General features: G+C 56.8%; 1 protein-coding gene across 12 annotated transcripts in view; it reads left to right on the top strand.

Moving 5' to 3' along the window:
• MICAL2 (microtubule associated monooxygenase, calponin and LIM domain containing 2) overlaps positions 1 to 18,440 on the top strand; it is a 227,475-nt gene that overhangs the window by 123,885 nt on the left and 85,150 nt on the right. For 3 of the 12 annotated variants that reach the window (XM_051824773.3, XM_051824734.3, XM_051824729.3), the window contains exons 18-20: positions 11,013 to 11,199; positions 12,744 to 12,832; positions 14,093 to 14,195. In XM_051824773.3, coding sequence (XP_051680733.3) covers positions 11,013 to 11,199; positions 12,744 to 12,832; positions 14,093 to 14,195 — 379 coding nt within the window. Of the gene's footprint in view, positions 1 to 100; positions 203 to 1,348; positions 1,472 to 5,003; positions 5,067 to 9,994; positions 10,103 to 11,012; positions 11,200 to 12,743; positions 12,833 to 14,092; positions 17,885 to 18,440 lie in introns of those variants that run through there. The other 9 variants (XM_051824741.3, XM_089328629.1, XR_016231071.1 and 6 more) reach the window with 8 other exon arrangements.

Genomic DNA, 18,440 nt, shown 5'->3' with positions numbered 1-18,440 from the left:
ACAGGGTCCCCACCAGCCTTCCTCACCTTTCTCTTGGGGGCACCGCCATAGTCTCTGTCACTGCCTCTCTCTTCTTTCTCCCTTCTCACCTCGACTGCAGAAGAGGGCCCAGAACTTGGCCAACAGGGAATTTCACAAAAAGAACATTAAGGAGAAGGCGGCTCACCTGGCCTCTCTGTTCGGACATGGGGATTTCCCACAGGTAAACCCGGGGCGCCGGAGCCCCCAGGAACACACAGGCCGGCCGGCCCGGCACCCAGGAGCAGTCTCCGGAGTTTGGTCTGCCCCTCCCGCCTTCTACTGCCTGAGAAGTTATCCAATTTTTAAAGCCGCTCAGATGTTTGAACTGGCATCTGAAAAAAGACCTAAGTGAGAGACTCAGCATAACTAGATGATGCCAAAGGGAAGGTCAGGGCAGGAGCTTGAGCTCACGTTAACAAAAAATGCTACTAAGCAGAAACACGGACTGTTACAGCCCAGACAGGTTCTGAGCCAGCCTGGAGCTTCCGAAGGGCCCACGCAAAGAGGGCATGCTGGCCAACTGCAAGCGTAACACTGCCTTTAAGGTGAAAGCAAACCAGCTGCTTGCGATGCCTAGGGGCACGGCGGAGACATCTCCCTGAGGCCCTGACAGGCGACCCTAAAGGATGAGGTCAAGCTCGTGCTGTCAGCTGGGTTCTGCTTGGCAAGAGGCAGTGTCGGGCCAGTGAGAGTGACTTTGCCTTAGACCAGGAAGCGCAGCCCCCTCCGAGTCAGGTCCTGGTTTGGAGACTTGCTGGGGAGAAGAGCGTGTGCTCCCAGGGAGGTGTGAGCTGACCGTGAGTGCCGGCTCCCTGTCCCTGGCCGCGAGCCCACCTCTCAAACTTCTCTGCTCCACGCTGACCTCCCAGATGAGGTAGAATCACTGATGTGCGCACAAGGCTTCATGTTCAGTTCATGTTCAGGGTTGCCCGGCACAGTTGTCTGCCTGCAGCTGCCGAGCCCCTGCTGGGGCCCTCTGCCCCGAGGCAGCCCACGGTGCCCCCTTCCTAAGCCTGCAGCTGCCACTTCACGCCAAGCTCCGTCAGTAGCCCTGGCATCCGGGGCGGATGGAGGCAGAAACAGCATTGCTGCAGCTGTTTTGGTGTGACAGGGGAGCTGGCACACTTTGTAGCTGAATGCGGCGTAACCAGGAGCCAGATAATCCTGCCTGGCTCCAAAGACAGAGCTTTCAGTTTTGCTCCGAGCCACAAGCCCAGTGTTGGCCCTGTGCTCCGAGGCCACGGGCGTGGGGCCGCATCGTGGAGGCAGGCGTGCCTGGGCAGTCCCCTGGGATAATCCTAGTTTCCTCTGTCTCTGTTCTGTGCAGAATAAACTGCTCACTAAAGGCCTGTCTCCTACTCATCCTCCGTCTCCTCCCTCTTGCCTTCCATCTCCTGACTCCGCTCCACCCTCTCCGCCGGCTGTCGACACTGCTTCCTCTTCCAGAAAGGTAGTTGTCCTCAGTGGTTCGCCTCCCTCGCGCTGCACAGATGGACATCTGGAGCCCGCCCGGGCTGCGCTGGGCTGAACGTGTGTGAGCTATTTTACAGCAGCCCTGGAAGCTGATTTGGCTTTGCGCTGGAGCATGCAGCGTAGCAGAACGGGCAGCCCACGAGAGCCTGCCAGGCGGCGCTCACTGACCGGGCAGCATTCATGAGTACCCACCAGCCGCCTCCCAGAGCCCGCAGCGGCACGGGGCGCGGTGCCCTTACAGAGCTTGGATGAGAAACAGCATGCTGGTGTGGGAATGCTGCATTGTACTGTGTGACGTTGCCGATGTGTGGCTAGCGTTGATCTAACAAGATGCAGTTCAGGACAAGGCTGCGGGAGCAGAGAGGGGAGAAGCGTGGGAAACATTCGGCAGCCAGGGGGTGAAGGCTGGGTGGGAGGGTTCTGCAGGAGAGAAGTGCAGAGCCAGGAGCATCTTGGGGAGTGGCTGGCGTGTGCAAAGGCAGGCAGGCAGACCTGCATCACGCCAGGAGGCAGAATGTGTGGCGGGACTTGAACTCAGGGATCAGAGTGTCTGCAGGGCGTCGTGTGTCAGGGTAAAGTGAGCGCACACCTTTCACATTAAGGAATTTCATTTCACCCTCCGGGCCGCAGGGAGCCGCTGGAGCATCCAGTCCGTGCTCTGGAGGCACATTCCACGTTTTCCGTGTGTCCTCCTGTGACCTGGCACAAAGGCAGCCCCCTGAGAGGAGAGGGGAGAAGAGGGGCTTGGGGAGCCTGGCCTCTGGCTTGTGAGAGCATTGGAATTCACAGGAAGCCCCCACGGTGTGAGCTCTTGCCCCGGGGACAGGTCTGGTGTCTAGCACACCCAGTCCCTGTGCCTCCCCTCCGAGGCTTGGCTAGCTGCGCTGAGCTGCCCTATAGAGGCTCTGCTGGGCTGCCGCGTGCCGTTAGGCCGGTGCTGAAACTGGCTCCTTGCTGGCACACTGTAGAAAGATTAGAAGCCGCCTTTTGGGGTGCAGCTGGAGATGCCGCTCCTTGGGCCCCCAGCTCTGTGGGGAGCACGGTAGCTGTAGGTTCCCAAGAAAAGAGCAAGGAGTCTTCCCAGCTCCAACCCCCGCCCCCCGCCCCCGCCCGCCCAGGCCCCATGCGACACAGCCACGGGCAGGATACCAAGACACTTAGCATCTTGTTCGGCCTCCATCCTGGGCTGGCTTTCGGGCTGAAGTCCCCCGGGCTGCGGACCTTCACGTTCTCCGCAGTAGCAGAATGGTTCCTGGCCCCTGACAGGCTAGAAACAGGCATGTGCGCCCCTGCCATCCGCATAGAAAGGAGCCTTACCCGGGGTGGGGGGTACTTCCTGCTGCGGGGAAAGGTCGTTGGCACCCTTGATGAGGTGACAGGAGGGGCCAGGGCACTCTGCACAGACCCCGGTGCAGGCTGAGCTGCCTGGCCCGGGCCTTAGTTCCCTCTGGTCCAGTTGCTCTCCTGTGACCCCAGGCCCATCAGGGCGACTTCACCAAGGCCCCTCCCGTCCCTGTTGCTCTTCCTTCTGCACGAGGACCTGGCTTGTCCATCGTTTCTCAGAGCCGAGGGCAGAGCTGGAGCAAGAAAAGCCACCCCTTCCCTGGGTTCCATGACTCGGCTTCCAGTGTGCATTTGCTCCTCTGACAATGGCAGGAGACAAGCTGCTGGGAGCACACAGAGCCGTGAGGTCTGACCCAGGCATTCATGGTGGCCTAGCCCCGTCACATCTGCGTCACCCCCGTGGAGGCCTCCGGCTGCTTCTCCACTGGGCTGTTCAGGCAGCATTAATACAATGTCATTCGTTAAACAGTGAGCAAACATTCATTCAATCATTCATTCAACAAATATGGAATGATAACTCGGTGTCAAGCACCCCAGGCAGTGAGTAAGAGTTAAATTCCTGCCCTGTGAGGCCTGGGATTGGGGTACTAGGGGGAGAGTAGCCTTGAACAATAATACAAAAAAGTGATCACATACTAGTAAGTTTCAGGCAGTTAGGGAAGGCCAGGAGGTCTCAGCTGTCAGCGGTCGGTGGTCGGTCGTACAAAGAACCTCGCCAGCCTCAGCCCCGACCCAGCCCCTGCCCCGCCACCACATGCTGTTGATTCAGCTCTGGGCTTTGCACACTCAGAACCTGGCGGAAGCACAGCCTCCCCGAGGAGAGAGCTGGCTGCCTCTTAACGTTGTGCTGGGTGCGTGAGACGCAGCCCCGAGAGGCTCTTCCTGGCGGGAGCCTGGGGCCTTGATGAATCCTGCTCTCGTTGCCCGGTGCCCCAGCGTCTCCCCAGCGCAGGGGAGCCAGAGGGAGAAAATGCTCTGAGGCTTGGTCCCTAGCAACCTCCTCCTGGCAGGCGGCGTGTCCCGGCTCCTGCCCCCCAGAGCCTTACACCTCAATTCAGAGGGCCCAGGAATGATCACCTCAAGGGGCCAGGCTCAGCCAAACTCATTGTGAGTCACTCGTGTCACTCCCAGGTGTGAAAACTTGTCACCAACTTAAGGGCTGTAGCCAGGGCTCTGCCTTCAGACTACACTTGCCCGTGCTCTCGCATCGACGGCAGCTTTAATTCCGAGTGAGCCGTCGGTTTTGTTTGGCCTGGACAGTCACAGGCGGTCTTCACGCTTCCTCATTTAGAGCCCAGATCCTGGCCAGAGTCTGTCGCTCATGACCATGGCCTATGGGCACCACGCCCAGTGTTATGTCGCCAGCACCATTTTTTCTCTCCCAGCCCCGCAGACCAGCCCTCCTCTGGTGGCACCAGCTCCCCGTCAACCATCCATTCATTAATTGCATTCTTCAAGAAGGGAGGCCACGGTGGATTTAGATGAGCACCGCTGGCTATTTGCTGAGACTGGCAAGCTCCGGCAAGGACAAGATGGCGACTGAACTTGCACAGCTGAGCCAGGGCACCGTTTCACTGGGCTGGGAACCCCAGCTTAGTCTTCCTGGGTCAGAAGAGCAATGAGCATCGCCGTAGGAGCTTTGTCTACCCTTGGAGTGTTTGTTTTAAAACCGGATCTGCAGGGTTTCCTCTAGACATTTGCATAGGAGAGGGAAGCAGGAATGCTGGGCCCTTCTGGCTGGGCATCCTGCCCTTGTTTCACTGGGTGCAAAGGTGAATCTGCAGGATGGACCCCGGGCCCGCCTCCAGCCTCCTGGCCCCTCCCTCCGTCACAGGGCAAGAGCTAGGCAGCATCTTCCAGGTCTCCAGTGTGCATCCAGCCTGGGGGTTTTAATTTGCCAGGTGCCGGTAGGTGACAGGGAGGCACAGCGCTACACGGGGAAGGATCTAAGCTTGCAGTCCGACTTGCACACCTGTCCCTCACTGTGTGACCTTGGACAAGGCAGCGGACTGCTCTGCGCCTTCGTTTTCTAACCCATAAGATGGAGATGGCGGCAGCTGGAATGCTGAGGGTGCCGGAATGCCGCAGCGACTGAAGCATCCAGGCTGGTGCTCGTGCACAGCGGGAGGGAATTCTGAAACCCATGTTGATTCCTCTTTCTAAAGGGAATGTCGGCACCTTCAAGTGGCCTTGCCTATCCCGGGCGCTTAAGAACAGTGCCAGCTCAGGTGAGTGAGAGCCTGCCTGCACCACGGCTGCCTCACCTGCCCAGGGGCTCGGCAGAGCCACCGTGCGGGGCTGCGAGGGTTAATGTGCATAGGTCCATACCCTGGTGCCTGCAGCTAGGGGACTGCAGGGGGCAGAGCCAGGCTCACCAGGGGCTCACAGCCCCAAAGGCCTGTCTCAGCTCTGAGCATGAGATTTCCAGACCCCTTCCAGGAAAGCAGTTTCATTTCCTCCCCTTCCCTCACCCTGAGCACGTGTCTGAGGCATCGAGTCCCTGTCCTCTGCTCTTTTCTCACCCAGGGACTCCTCCCTGAAGACGTCCTTGCTCAGCTGGGCCCAGGGACACGTGGAAGTTCCCCTTCCCAGGCGGCCTCAGCCCTGAGACCCTGGCTTCACCCCCTTCACCCTCACCCTGCCTGGCCTGTGTGGGCTTGGTTGGTGCTCAGAGCAAGCCATGTAGTTACAGCAGCTCCAGTCTGTGGACAGGTGCAGCCCGGACACCTGGTATCCCTGGCTGGGGTCCAGGCCCCAGGGGGAAGTTAGCATTGTCTGGAAACAAAGGCCCAGGGGCCGGCTTCCTCCTTCATTCAGAGAACTTGCCCTGTGCCCGGAACACAGAGAAGGAGACAGGGCTCCTGCCGTGGGGGTGAACACTGGAGGCAGACGGGCAGCCCAGGGCAGTGTGAGACTGGCTGGCATCCAGGAGAGAGCCCTGTGTGTGGTGCTGAGGGGCACAGGACTGGCTGAGCAGGGCCTCTCTGGGGAGGTCCCTACGCCTGTGGTGTTGGCATGACCACAGTGGGGTCACCATGTTTGAATCGAGGTCAGCTGGGGGAGAGAAGGATGAATGGTCATGGAGGGTGAAAGTCATTTAAGGGAACAGAGAAAGAAGTTCTAGAACATGGAAATGCAGAGCTGCACACGTGGCCGTGCTTTGGACTCGGTCACTGTGGGCCCAGTGCCTTCTGGTACCCAGCACCATTTGGGGCGTGGCCTAGATTTTTTATGATTCTTTCCTATAGCTCAGCAAGCTTGGTGTCTCCTCATTTTATAGATGAGGAGGCTGAGGCTAAGAGGAGGAGGAGGAGGGCGGTGTGTGGGAGGCTAGCCTGATGTAACATGGGGTGATGGCCCACTTAGAGTGTCCAACCATCTAGCTTGTTCTAATGAGCCAAAAAAATAATTCGAGTTCAACATAGAGGAGGTGGTGAAAAATATATCCTTGAACATTAAGAGACTTTTGAAAACTACATAAAGGGTTGCCAAAGTGCTCCCAAAATTAATTCTTTAAAAAAAAATGACTGGGCCTTTGTTATTGGATCACTCAAAGTGGACTCCAGATTAACTGTTGCCAGCCAAATCCTAACTCTCCTGCCCAGCCCTCCTCAAGACACACTGGTGAGAACCTCTGGCTCTTATTCTAGGTCAGTGCTAGGGTGAGTTCTCTGGAAGTCTCTCCATGAGTTAAGCTTTTCATTACTGCTCCGGATCCTGACAACCTGGTAGCTCCCCAGTTGCTTGCCCCAGGGCTCCTCCCAGGGTACCTCACACACAGGTACTGGCCTGTGATCCAGTGAATACAGCAATGAGAGTACAGCATTAAAGGTATATAGAAGGGCAGGCATTTGGCTTAGTGGTTGAGACACTTCTTGGGACACCTGCCTCTCACTTCAGAGAGCGTAGGTTCAAACCCTGGCTCCACTTCCAATCCCAGCTTCCTGTCAATGCATACCCGTGGGAGACCTGGATGGAGTTCCAGCTCCCGGCTTTGACCCAACTCAGCCCCCGCTGTTGCAGGCCTTTGGAGGGTGAGCCAGTGGATGGAGATCTGTGTCTCTCTCACTCACTCTTGCGCTGTCTCTCTGCCTCTTGAATAAAGGCAGGAAGAGGAAAGAGACATAGAGGGCAATCTGACATTGCCTCACATTCAAGTGTATAATCCAATTTCTAGTATCTGAAAGTACCAAGCCACCATGGATCAGAGATTTTAAAAGAACAAACAAAAGCTGGTCATGGTACAGATGGCTTCCCGAGTCCAGAGCCAGCAGAAGCCAGGTGGCCGGATCTTTACACCTGGAAGCCAACATGGCTGACCCAGAGTCGGGAAGTAGTAGACAAAGCTCCGTCCCCAGGCAAGGCTCATCTTCACCCCGGCCTCGGATGACCCTTAATGAAAGGAAGGACCGACCAGGTGTGGTCTTGTTCCGGGCCCCAGCCCAGTGCCCTGTGCTGGTAGAACCCTGAGCAGGCTGCAATGACATATGCAGGTTTTGGCGACAGCACCCAGCCACTTCCCAGCCCTCTGCTCGCTACCGCAATTGTTCCCAAGTCAGCATTGCTCGGTGACACAAAGTGCTTATTAGCTAAGTGGTTAATAAGACCTCATTGAGACTTGTATTTAAAGACCCGGAAAGTGTAGTCTCACTCTCTGCTAAGTCGGGGAACCAGTAGCTGGGCTGAGTCTCACAGCATCACCAGGGTCCCTTTCTGGGAGAGTGCTGGGGAGCCAGCTCACACACTGGGCCCACCAGGGGCTTGGGCAGGCAGTACCAAGGGTAGACCTGTGCTCTCCCCTCATTCCTTTGGAGGAACCCAGGAAGTACTTTGGATTCCATAGCCTCTGTCTGAGGGGCCGTGTCCCCAGTAGGGGGGACAGGAGGTCTGACAAACAGTGGCTTATTGTCCTGCACCAGTGCACTTGAACCCACCTGGGAAGCAGGTGCCATTGGCAGAGAGTGTGCTCAGAAGTGGTATCCCAGGCTCTCAGGCTGGGCTGCATGGGGCAGGGTGGGAGGGGGTGCCTGGCCTGGCAGCTGCTGCTCCTCACAGAAGACAGGTCTTGAAGCATCTGAGGGGGCCCCATCTGCCCAAATCTGAAAGATCAGACACCTCCCCACCCCTCAGCAGGCCACATTGTCTACAGTCCCCAAGAGCCGAATACATGGTCTGGGACACCTACTCCAGAGTTGGCGTGGGCCTTGGGGTTTCCTTAATGAGAACAGAGCCGGGGTCCCTTGGACGCGGTCACTCTCACCATCCTGACCCTGTCCATCCCCATTCACTGCAGTTTGGCTGGAGTCCACTGAGTTAGCCTTAGGCCCCGAGGACGGCTCTGCCACCAGCAGGAGGGGACCGTGCAGGCTGCGGGCACTCCACTCACTCTGCCCTTCCCAAACCTCCTGCTGGTTTATATCACGCTGTGGCCTCCCCAGAGCTGTCTTGGGTGTGGATGGAGGCTGTCTCACCCATTGATTTGTTGTGGAAATGGCCATCAACCATTGCCCAGATGCCCTGCAGCCCACATGTTGGCGCTGTATGGCTTGGTCTCCCAGAAGCTGGGTTTGGAGTCTGGGGAGGGTCTGGGGCCTCCCCTGCTGCCTCCAGGGTCTGGGGATCAGGCACGTGTTTCCAAGGATCGCCTGCTGGACATATTGGCCTCCTTCCCCTAAGAGGAGCCTGTAGTGTTGCCGGGGTGGCCTCTCAGAGCTGATGGGGAGCAAGCTGAGGTTGGCCGAGGGGCGTGTGAGGGTGAGCCTTGCTCAGTTTGAGCCCCTTCCCCAGCTCCTGGACATACTGGTGGGGAGCAGGGGTTTTGTGTAGATGCTCGCAGGAGCTCAGACGCCCACCACGCAACATCAGGCTGTGCTCTCTGGGGTCCATGTGGCCCTGCTGCCTCCCCCACTCTAAGATGGCCTTGCCCAGCACCCAATCTGCAACCTGCTCCATGCACTTGCTCAGGGCACCCCATCGGCCACACACTCCCAGATCTGTGGTCCTGCTGGAGGGACTCAAGCCAGCCGCAGACCTCATGCCCTGGGGACCCCCTCGCTGCAAGGCAGGGCACCAGGACTCAGGTCATCTTGGCCCAGCCCTGCTGCTAAGCACCAGGCAGTGAGACATCCCTTCCCTCGCTCAATCCTTCCCACGAATCCATGAAGCACATACAACTATCCGTTTTACCGCAGCAGTTCAAAGCTTTGTGCCAGATCTGAGAGGTCCTTTGTGGGTCTGTGTAGGGCCCACTGCCCACTAGGCAGTGACCCATAGCTGTCTAGACAGGAGGGCTTCCTGGAGGAGGTGACTGTGGTTTAGCTGTCTTCCTGGGAGGACTGGGTTCCTCACTGTTTTCTTTGCCTTGCTTAACTTCTCTGTCTCACAGACTTCTGGAGGCTATGGAGATGCAGGTGCAATGCTGGGAGTCACTGAGCCTGAGCAGTGTTGGTTTTCCCAGCCTCTGATGAGAGAGCCTGGTGTGACGGCCCCTGGGCTGGGAGTTGGGAGACCAGAGTGTGGTCCTGAGTCGCCCATGTGTTTGCTAAGTGGCTTCAGATAGAGCCTTGCCCCTCTTGGAGATCCATTTACCCTATCTGTGCCATAATAAGCTCAATAAATTCCCAAAGGCCTCACGTGGATGTGGTTCCAGACCCCTTGCCTGGTTTACCCAAGGCCTGGGAGGGTTTCTTTTTATATTCTCCATATCCCAGGTTTTTTTTTTTAATTGCATTAAAATACACATAAGCACAAAATTCGCCATCATGGCCATTCTTGAGAATACAGTATAGAGGAAGTAAATACGTTTATAAGGTATGCAGCCATCCATCTCTAGAACCTTCTCATCCTGTGACGCTGAAACTCTGTACCTGCCCCAGCCCCTGCCCCTCACTGCTCTCCCGGTCTCTATGGTTCTGGCAGCTCCAGGGACCTCCTGGGTGCAGCGTTTGGCCATGGAGTTTTATTTCTCTCCTTTTCCCCATGTCCAGAATGCCTGTGCTGAGCTCTCCCAGCTGGTCTCGCCTCTCCAGGGCTGTCGGGTGCTGTGTGCATGGGGACGTGGAGCCCTGTCCCACATCCAGCCTGTTGGCGGTTTCTCTCTGGGTGCTAACGGGCCTCTCCCTTTGTCTCTGTCCCCTCTGCCTCCGCTCTTGCTTAGCTGACGGTAGGGAAAGTGTCCAGCGGAATAGGGGCTGCCGCCGAAGTCCTGGTCAATCTGTACTTGAACGATCACAGACCCAAGGCGCAGGCCAGCTCTCCAGACCTGGTAAGGCTGCGTCCCCCTCCGCCACCGCCTGCAGGCACTGGCTCTGGCCTGTCGGGATGGGCTCGCGGGCCACGGAGGATGGCCAGGCCCCCAGAAGGCTCCTCTGCTGGGGAGCCAGGGGGCGCTGAGGACAGGCACGGGCTGGACCATGGCAGAGGTTGGAGGGAGGCTGCATTTCAGATCCTTCGTGAGTTATTTCCAGGACAGCATCGCCCCTGCTCTCTCTGGCCCCAGTCTGGCAGTTGGCGCAGCCGGACGTCCTGTGCTGCCGGGGCCCAGTGTCCAGGGATTGAGAGACAAGCAGTGCAGCCACATCCCTCTCCTTTGATGTCTCCCTTCAGCGCCCCATCGCCAGTGACAGCAGCTCACTGTTCTGTTGGCTTCCTCCTGGCACCTTCCCCTGGAATCGCCAAGGTTTATCCCTGCCCTGGCCCTCCCTATCCTGCCTAGTGACTAGGAGATGCAGCCTGTCCGTGTCCCTGTTCGGGAGCACAGCCGGCGCCATGCACTTCCTTTGCCTCACTAAATTCCCTGCAAGGATGCATCACACATCCCAGTGCAGCCGGGTCAGTGACCTGGCTCAGAGCAGCGGACTCTGGCCCCAAGCACGGATCCCCAAGACGGCGTCCCTGGACAGGCGTGTCTGTGAGCAATGCCCACTCCATCACCCCAGGCAGCCTCACTCCCACCCTGAAATCAGAGCAGCCAGCCTGTGGAGGGATGGGGGCCCCCCGCAGAGTGGGCTCTGTGTTGGGCGTGCATCTCACACCCCTCACTCTTGGCTGTACAGACACAAGCAGTAAACAGCCCACAAGTTCCCTGTGGTTCTGTTTGAAGTGTCCTACAGCCTGAGCCTGGCGCTTGAGCCCGTGTCCGCCCTAACTCTCTGCTCTTCCCTCCCGACCCCCAGGAGTCTATGAGGAAGGCGTTTCCCCTGAGCGTGGGCGGCAGCGACACCTGCTACTTCTGTAAGAAGCGCGTGTACGTGATGGAGCGGCTGAGTGCCGAGGGCCACTTTTTCCACCGCGAGTGCTTCCGCTGCAGCATCTGCGACACCACCTTGCGTGTGGCCACTTACGCCTTCGACTGTGATGAAGGTAATCCCAGTGGGCCTGGACAGCACTCGCTCATGGCCTTGGCCTGGGCTTCCCACCCTTCTGCAGCCTCTGGGCCACCCCACTCTTCCTTAGCAGGGAGTGTGATATCATCAAGCAAGCTGTTTAAGGAAACTGGGAGCCCCTACTAGAGAGAAAGGCCGCCCGGGGCTTAAAGGAAGGGAAGCCATTGGCGCCTGCAGTATACAAGGCACTAGGGGGCATCTAATGTGTGCTGAGGCTTCGTATACCTCATTTTTCTGTTAGCCTCACCACCCTCCATGGTCCCTGTGTAGCTGAGAAACTCAAACCTGATAACCTATGTGACGTGCTCAGCGCAGCACCTGGCCCGCTGTAGAGGTTTAATAAATGATGGCATGTTAATGCTATTTTCAATTATATATTATAAAAATAACTGTAATAATCATACCCCCTCTGATGGGTTGCCTGCCAGTGAAGGACTCACGCTGGCTAACGTGAGTGATCATTTTCTAACGTTCAGCGCTTGTCATTCTCAACAGCGTCGTATCGAGTGGCAGGCTAGCATCATGCGTGCAGTTGCCCGCCCTCAACCTAAACTGCCTGGGTTCAAATCCGGGCTGTGGCACTTCCTCGCCACATAACCACAGACCTATGGCTGGCCTCTTGGGTCCTCAGTTTCCTCATCTGTAAACTGGAGTTGACAGCAGTGCACGGCTCAGGAGGGGACCGTGACGGTCGCTGAGCGAATTCCTGGGAAGCGTGTGGAGTCCTGCCTGGTGCACAGCAGCAAGGCCTGGGTGGTTTCCATCCAGCAGCAGTGAGCCGGGAGGGCTTACCTGCGAGGTGCCCTGTGGCCCTACACTGTGGTCACTGCCTCAGTGTGTGCCCCGCCCGGGTCTCCTCCTCCCCGTCACGGCCGCCATCTGCCCTCGGGGAGAAAGATGGAGGGCACTGATACTCAGCGCTGTCTGTCGTGCCGCCCAGCAGCTGGTCTGGCAAAGAATCCAGGCTTCTGTTGCCTTGAGGATTTTCTGAGGATTGTGGGCCGGGCCTTGGGAGCCCCGCAGCAAAGAATCCAGCTGGCCTTATCTCAGGCTCCTTTTTTTTTTTTGTAAAGACTTATGTATTTATTTGAAAAGCAGAGTTACACAGAGAGAAAGAGAGACAGAAAGAGGGCTTCCATCCACTGGTTCACACCCCAGATGGCCACAATGGCCGGAGCTGCACCAATCTGAAGCCAGGAGCTGGAGCTTCTTCCGGGTCTCCCACGTGGGTGCAGGGGCCCAAGGACTTGGGCCCTCCTCTACTGCTTTCCCAGGCCATAGCAGAGAGCTGGATCAGAAATGGAGCAGCCAGGTCTTGAACTGGTGCCCGTATGGGATGCCGGCACTGCAGGCAGTGGCTTTATCCGCTATGCCACAGTGCCGGCCCCTCAGGCTCCTTCTTCAAGGCACGTGGCAGAAGGCATTTCCCTGGCTTGAGGCATCAGAAGTGGGCTTGTTTCCATCGTTGGCCTCTGGTCGACCGGAGGAAAACTTGGTGTGCATGTGTGTTTCTTTTTCCAGGCAAGTTTTACTGCAAGCCCCACTTCATTCACTGTAAAACCAACAGCAAGCAACGGAAGAGACGGGCAGAGCTGAAGCAACAGAGGGAGGTATGTGGTGTTTCAAAAGTGCTGGTCACATGCAGAGGAGCCCTTGATAGAAGAAGGGTTTGCCAGGGTTCCTTGAAGCCAGGCCAGCTCTCCTGGCCCTGGGGGTGCTGACACTACTCCCAGAGGAGCCATTGAGCAGCTGCTCCCTGGTGGGGAAGGTCCCTTGGCCTCTGTGTTTTAGCTGGCCTCTGGGGTCCGTGGCTAGCAGGCATCGTCTAAAAAAGCTGAGAAGAGCTCGCCCTTGTGCCAGGGATGGGACGACCTGCCCAGTCACAGAAAAACCTCAGGGTCCCTGCATGCCGGAGGCTCACAGGCCACAGGCCAGTGCTTGCAGGAATGCCCGGTATGGGGCCAACCTTTGCCCTTCCCAAGCCATTTCCCCAGGCTCTTGCATGACAGTAGAGCCATCAGTGCGCTGCATTTATAGGCAGTCTGTGATAGCGCCCCCTCTGGCGGCTCTTAGCAAATACCTTCTGCCCGATTTGAATTTCTTAACAGCAGCAAAGACCCACAATCTAAACCGTGTTCCTGATCCTGTGAGTAACATAGGCTCAATGTAGAGAAACAGGGAAATTAATAAAAGGGTATAAAGAAGGAGAGTCACGTCACCTGTCATCACTTTAGCCTTGAGGAAACCATGTGAAATTTTCGTACCGTCTCCTCCCAGACTGGTCCCTAGGTGAACATATCTGAACCTCGTTGGAACCCTTATCACGACAGCTTTGTATCTTCCTCTGCCCACTAATGGGCTGTGAAGAGCGGGTTTCTACGGCATTAAACGTTCTTTGGATGGATGTTTCTTTAGTGCGTAGGAAAGATCCTAGGGATTGATGTCCCTGGTCCCACACTGTTGGACCTCTGTGTTGTGTGAGACTTTGTCTGACAGGTGTTTTTACAGTGAACATCCTTGTACCCGCATCTTTACCTGTAGCTCAAAGCACTACTTGGTATCTAGCGTTAGAAGTAGGATGGCTGGCCAATGGTCAAGTGCATGGTATCTGGAAACTCAGGAACCCCTGTGCTCGGTTTGTTTGCATGCTCCCCTCCCCCCACCCAGAAGAGCTGTGCCCGGATTGGGCACCACCTTTGGAAGCGAACTGGAGCTGAGATTTTTCAGGGTGCAGGGGCTGCTGGCAGAAGCCACAGTCAGCCCGGCTCCCTGAGTGTCGTCTCCCTAGTCTGCTTTGTTGCAGGGGCTCCTGCGTAAGGCTTGAGGACTAAAAGCCCTCCCTGTGACCTCTCTCTCTCTCTCTCTCTCAGGAGGAGGGCACGTGGCAAGAGCAGGACACCCCTCAGCGAGACACGCCCACCGAAAGTTCTTGCGCAGCGGCCGCCATCGGCACTCCGGAAGGCAGCCCCCCAGGTATCTCCACCTCCTTCTTTAGGAGGGCGCTGGCCTGGCCCCTCAGGCTGGCAGGGGCCCTGCTCGACATCCCCCAGGGCCTGCTTAACTGGATTCGGGGACTCCTGCGCACCGTCGGCCTCCATGTCAGGGACAATGCTCACAACTACTGCTACACGTACGAGCTCCTGAGCCTGGGGCTGCCGCTCCTCTGGGCGTTCTCCGAGGTGCTGGCCGCCATGTACAGGGAGTCCGAGGAGTCCCTGGAGAGCCTCCGCAGCTGGGTGCTCAGGTGCATCCCGGCCAAGCTCCATTGACCCGCCCGGCTGCCCAGAGTGTAGACGGCAGCATGGGTGCCCCGTGCTGTGGCTGTGTTGGTCCTTCACCCGTTTAGCTCAAAGCCAAAGAATTTCACACTGGCCACCTCCGCCTGGCCTCGTTAGGGGGAACACCTGCTCTCGGTGCTGGGCCAGGGACGACATGAAGGATGTTTTTTATAGCTTTTTACATTTTTGTACCAAAGCGAGCCATATTTCTGGGTTTACATTTCAATTTTTAACTTTTAATAAGCCAAGAGGGCTTTTTTTTTTTCCTCTATGAGTGTCAATTTGGCTAGACATGGTTTTGAAGTTCATTACCGGTTTTTCAAGTCGCTTCAGCAGTGCAGTGTGTTCTAGTGGCCACTGCCTGCAAAGCGATCGATCTGGGCTTCGACAGACGCAGTCGTGTGCCACCTCCTGAACGGTGCCTTTCCATCTACATGCCTGGGTGCCACCTGACTATAGGAGCCAGTTGTTTGCAGTGTGAAAGCGGTATCCTTCTGCAAGAAAGGAACACAAGGCAGAACAGAATTAAACCTACACAAGCACACGGCAGGGTGTGGTTGTCCCTTGTCTGTCCTCCTTTTGTTTTGAAGTCAAATAGTCGCTCAGAGGTTTTTCCCTCCAAGCTACGGGAAAACCCTGGGATTCAACCACACTGCTACAGGCACGCCTTTTCCCTTCCCCACAGTGGGCACTGCGCTGAGAGCCCCTGGGCCCCGACCATGGAGCACTCCCTGGGGGCATTTTAACCCTGGGGCTCCCCGCCTGGTCCTGCAGCCCAGCTGCAGGCTGAACCAAGGCCATTCAGGGTCCGTCACGGCCAGGCTGAGTGGAGTGGAAGATGCTGCCCTCTCCCATGGTGCCCTCTGAGCCTGCGGGAGTGGCTCACACCCCAGGCTGCTGCGAGGCAGCATAGCTTGCAGGTGTGGTCTGTTCAGCTGCCGTGCATACTTGATCAAAGCAGGCAGAGGCCATTTTCACAAGGCCTGGGCAAAGGAACGAGAGTGACCTCCAGAGAGAGGCTCTGCCGTACCATGAGAGGCCGGTATGGCTGGGCATACAAGCTGTTGGATGGCTGATTCAAGAGCAAATGCGCTAGTAAGGGCAAAACTGAGCCCCGGCCCCACCAGCAGTCTTTGCTGTGGGCATCTGCACGAGTCCTCAGCTCTCCCCACTCCACTCTGCCAGGTCGTGCACAGCTGCAGGGTCCGTTGAGCAATCGAGAGGCTGGTAGAGGAAGGCCTCCTGGGGGCTCCGCATGTCCAGATTTGCAGGGCCCAAGATAGCACCATGTGGTTGTTATCATAGAGATTCCTCGAGATTAACAAGGCGGGCAAGCCCTGCGTGCATGAAGAGCCAGAGCTCCTGGGGGGAAAGGGCTGGGGAGGCTGTGTGTCCACACACATCCCGCAAGTCCTCGGGAAAAATGGGCATGGCCTTGGCCGAGTCCATGGGAACCAGAGCCTCTGTTCTTGTTGGAACTGCACTCAGTCCAGTGACTTGCCCCGCGTTGTCCCGGATTTTTGCTAGGATTTTAATGTCCAGCGTGTCAGGAGGAGCCCTTGATACCTTTTATGTTTCATGATAAGAAAGTACATTTTTGAGGTCATGACATGAACAGCCATGTGTTTGAGACTATCATCCACTCAGGGTGGACTAAGATGTTTTCTGGAATGTTCCATGCAGCCTAAGTGGAATCTCTAAGAATGTATTCATAGGCCCCAGGGAGACTGGTTTGCATTACTCTGGCAGACAGGGTGTGCCGGTCACAAGACTGAGACGTCTGTGTGTTCTGAGAACTGGAACCTCCCTGGTGGGCAGACCCAACACGGGATGGGTCCTGAGGGGAGACCCTTGAAGCCTCCACCATGTGTTGGAGAACGCACATGAGACCCTAGAATAAAACGGGGCTGGAGGGGCTAAGGAGGGCCGGGTGTTCTGAAGGCATCTCCGGCTCCCCGCAGAGGAGGGTTGGCGACATGCCAGCCTCACGTCGATCAGTAGCTGGGCCGCCGTGGGAAATGTGACTTCTCTGGGGGACGTGTCCTCTGTTTTAACAGTTGCCTTATTTGCACTTGCACTGCCTTCTTGGATTGTCACCTGTTTTCTTCCTTCTCGCCTGCACTGAATTCTCTTTTCTGTCTTTCTCTCTCCTTCCAACCTTACACTGTGGCCGTCAGTTCGTTTCAGCCTCCCAGTGCTCCACCCACTTCTTGGCTGACCCACTTCTGCTCTGAGGTGACTGGTTTTCTTGCCGATTTTCAGAGAGTGGTACTAACCCCTAACCCGCTGCCTGCACCTGTTCTCCCCCACCGCCGGTGGTACTGGTTGCACTAACTGTGAGTGTCTTGCATACTAACGGACTCATTCAGTGGCATGGTTGGGTAACAGCGTGGGGTAGTGTCCAGCCCAAATGCCCGTATCCTGGTTCCACTGCCCTGCAGCCAGCAGCCCGGTCCTCGCCAAGTGCATGCCCTGCCTCTCCTCTGGGCCAGTCTCCGTGCCTGTTTCCCCACCTGTGCCTGCACAGCCTCGTACCTTGTTGGGAGGGTTAACCCTGATTGTGAGACAGAACCGCATAGGGAGGGCTTCTCCTTGGAAAAGATGCTTTGGTCTAGCAGCTGCCAAAAAAGCTCGTGCGTACCTGCCTCTTCTCCCTCTGCCTCTGAGATAAATACACGTCAGAGCCATAGGAGGGGTTTGACCCACATTCCGTGTTCTCAGGATGGAATCACAGTGATTCTAGCAACTCCTTTCTTGCAGCCGGCCCTAGAGCCCAGGGTTTTGCTGTGGTGCTTCCTGTCTGCCTTGGCACGTAACTCCCCGGGATCCTCCCCCAAGAGCAGACACCATCAGGCAAGAATGGCCTTGGGAGATGACTCAGCCCAACCCCAGGCCTGCCGCCGCCAGTTTTAAGACCCCCGTGGCTCTGTTTAAAGCATACTTTCTTGCTGACTCCCTCACTGGAGCAGCAACGTCTTTGACGAGAAGCAACACACCAAGTAACCCTGGAGCTTTGCAGGCCAGGCCCCGCGGTGTCTGTCTCGCACGTGCCCAGAGCTATCGCAGCCTCCTGGCCTGTCCAGCCCTGCGTGCTGCATGCTCGCCGCGTGTGTGTGCAGAGCCTGGCCAGTACCAAGTCGTTGCTCTTGTCCTGTCTTTTCTTTCAGAGTCTCCCTCCCTTTCTAGAATGTCAACCAAAGAGTGCCCTCTCCCCTCTGCCTCTGCTTAGCTAGCCTCCCCATCTCATCACAAGGCATGTCCATGACCTTGGGTAATCATTTACAGTGCCACACAGAACCCTGTATTTTGCACACGGCAAACAATGTCTAGCTTTATTTATGGTATTTGATGCTGTAAATGAAAATAAATATGGTTCTTTATAAAGCTCATTGTTTCCTCTCTTCTTTGCCTGGGGCAGCTTCTTAAACCTCCAACACGGGGACCGGTTTAGGGGGTTCGTGTTCCCTAAACTGCTGGCAGGACCTGCACTGTGGCGACCCGGGACTCTCTGGGGGCTGTGCTGGGGGCACTCTCAAAGGAAATATTACCCAGGGGTAATATTTGGAAAACACCACCCATGCTCCTGGGCCAGGCTTTGCGGTCTCTGTCTCGAAAACTCATTGTACTTGGCTGTTCTAGGTGCTGGGCATACTGGGTGAGGGTCTCAGGACAAGTCTGTATGGAGAGCTCCCTGTACCTCTTCCCCCCACACATACACCCAAGCCCACGGCCCCATAGCAGCTCAACCTGTAAACTCTGTATGATTCAGGCCCCTCTGTAGCAAAGGTTGGTCTTGAACATTTCAGGCTGGCCTAGCTGAGTGCTGGGTGGAAGACAAGGAAGAAGGACTGGACATGGGTGTCAGGGTGGCAGTGGGCACACAGGCGTGCTCATCCGCCAGAGATCTAGAAGACCTGCCCTGCCCGGCAGAGGTTCAGGT

This window comes from Oryctolagus cuniculus, chromosome 1, assembly GCF_051225735.1.
Source record: "Oryctolagus cuniculus isolate XC-2025 breed Fujian yellow rabbit chromosome 1, ASM5122573v1, whole genome shotgun sequence".
NCBI classification, from domain to species: domain Eukaryota; kingdom Metazoa; phylum Chordata; class Mammalia; order Lagomorpha; family Leporidae; genus Oryctolagus; species Oryctolagus cuniculus.
This window is presented reverse-complemented; position numbering and strand designations above follow the sequence as displayed.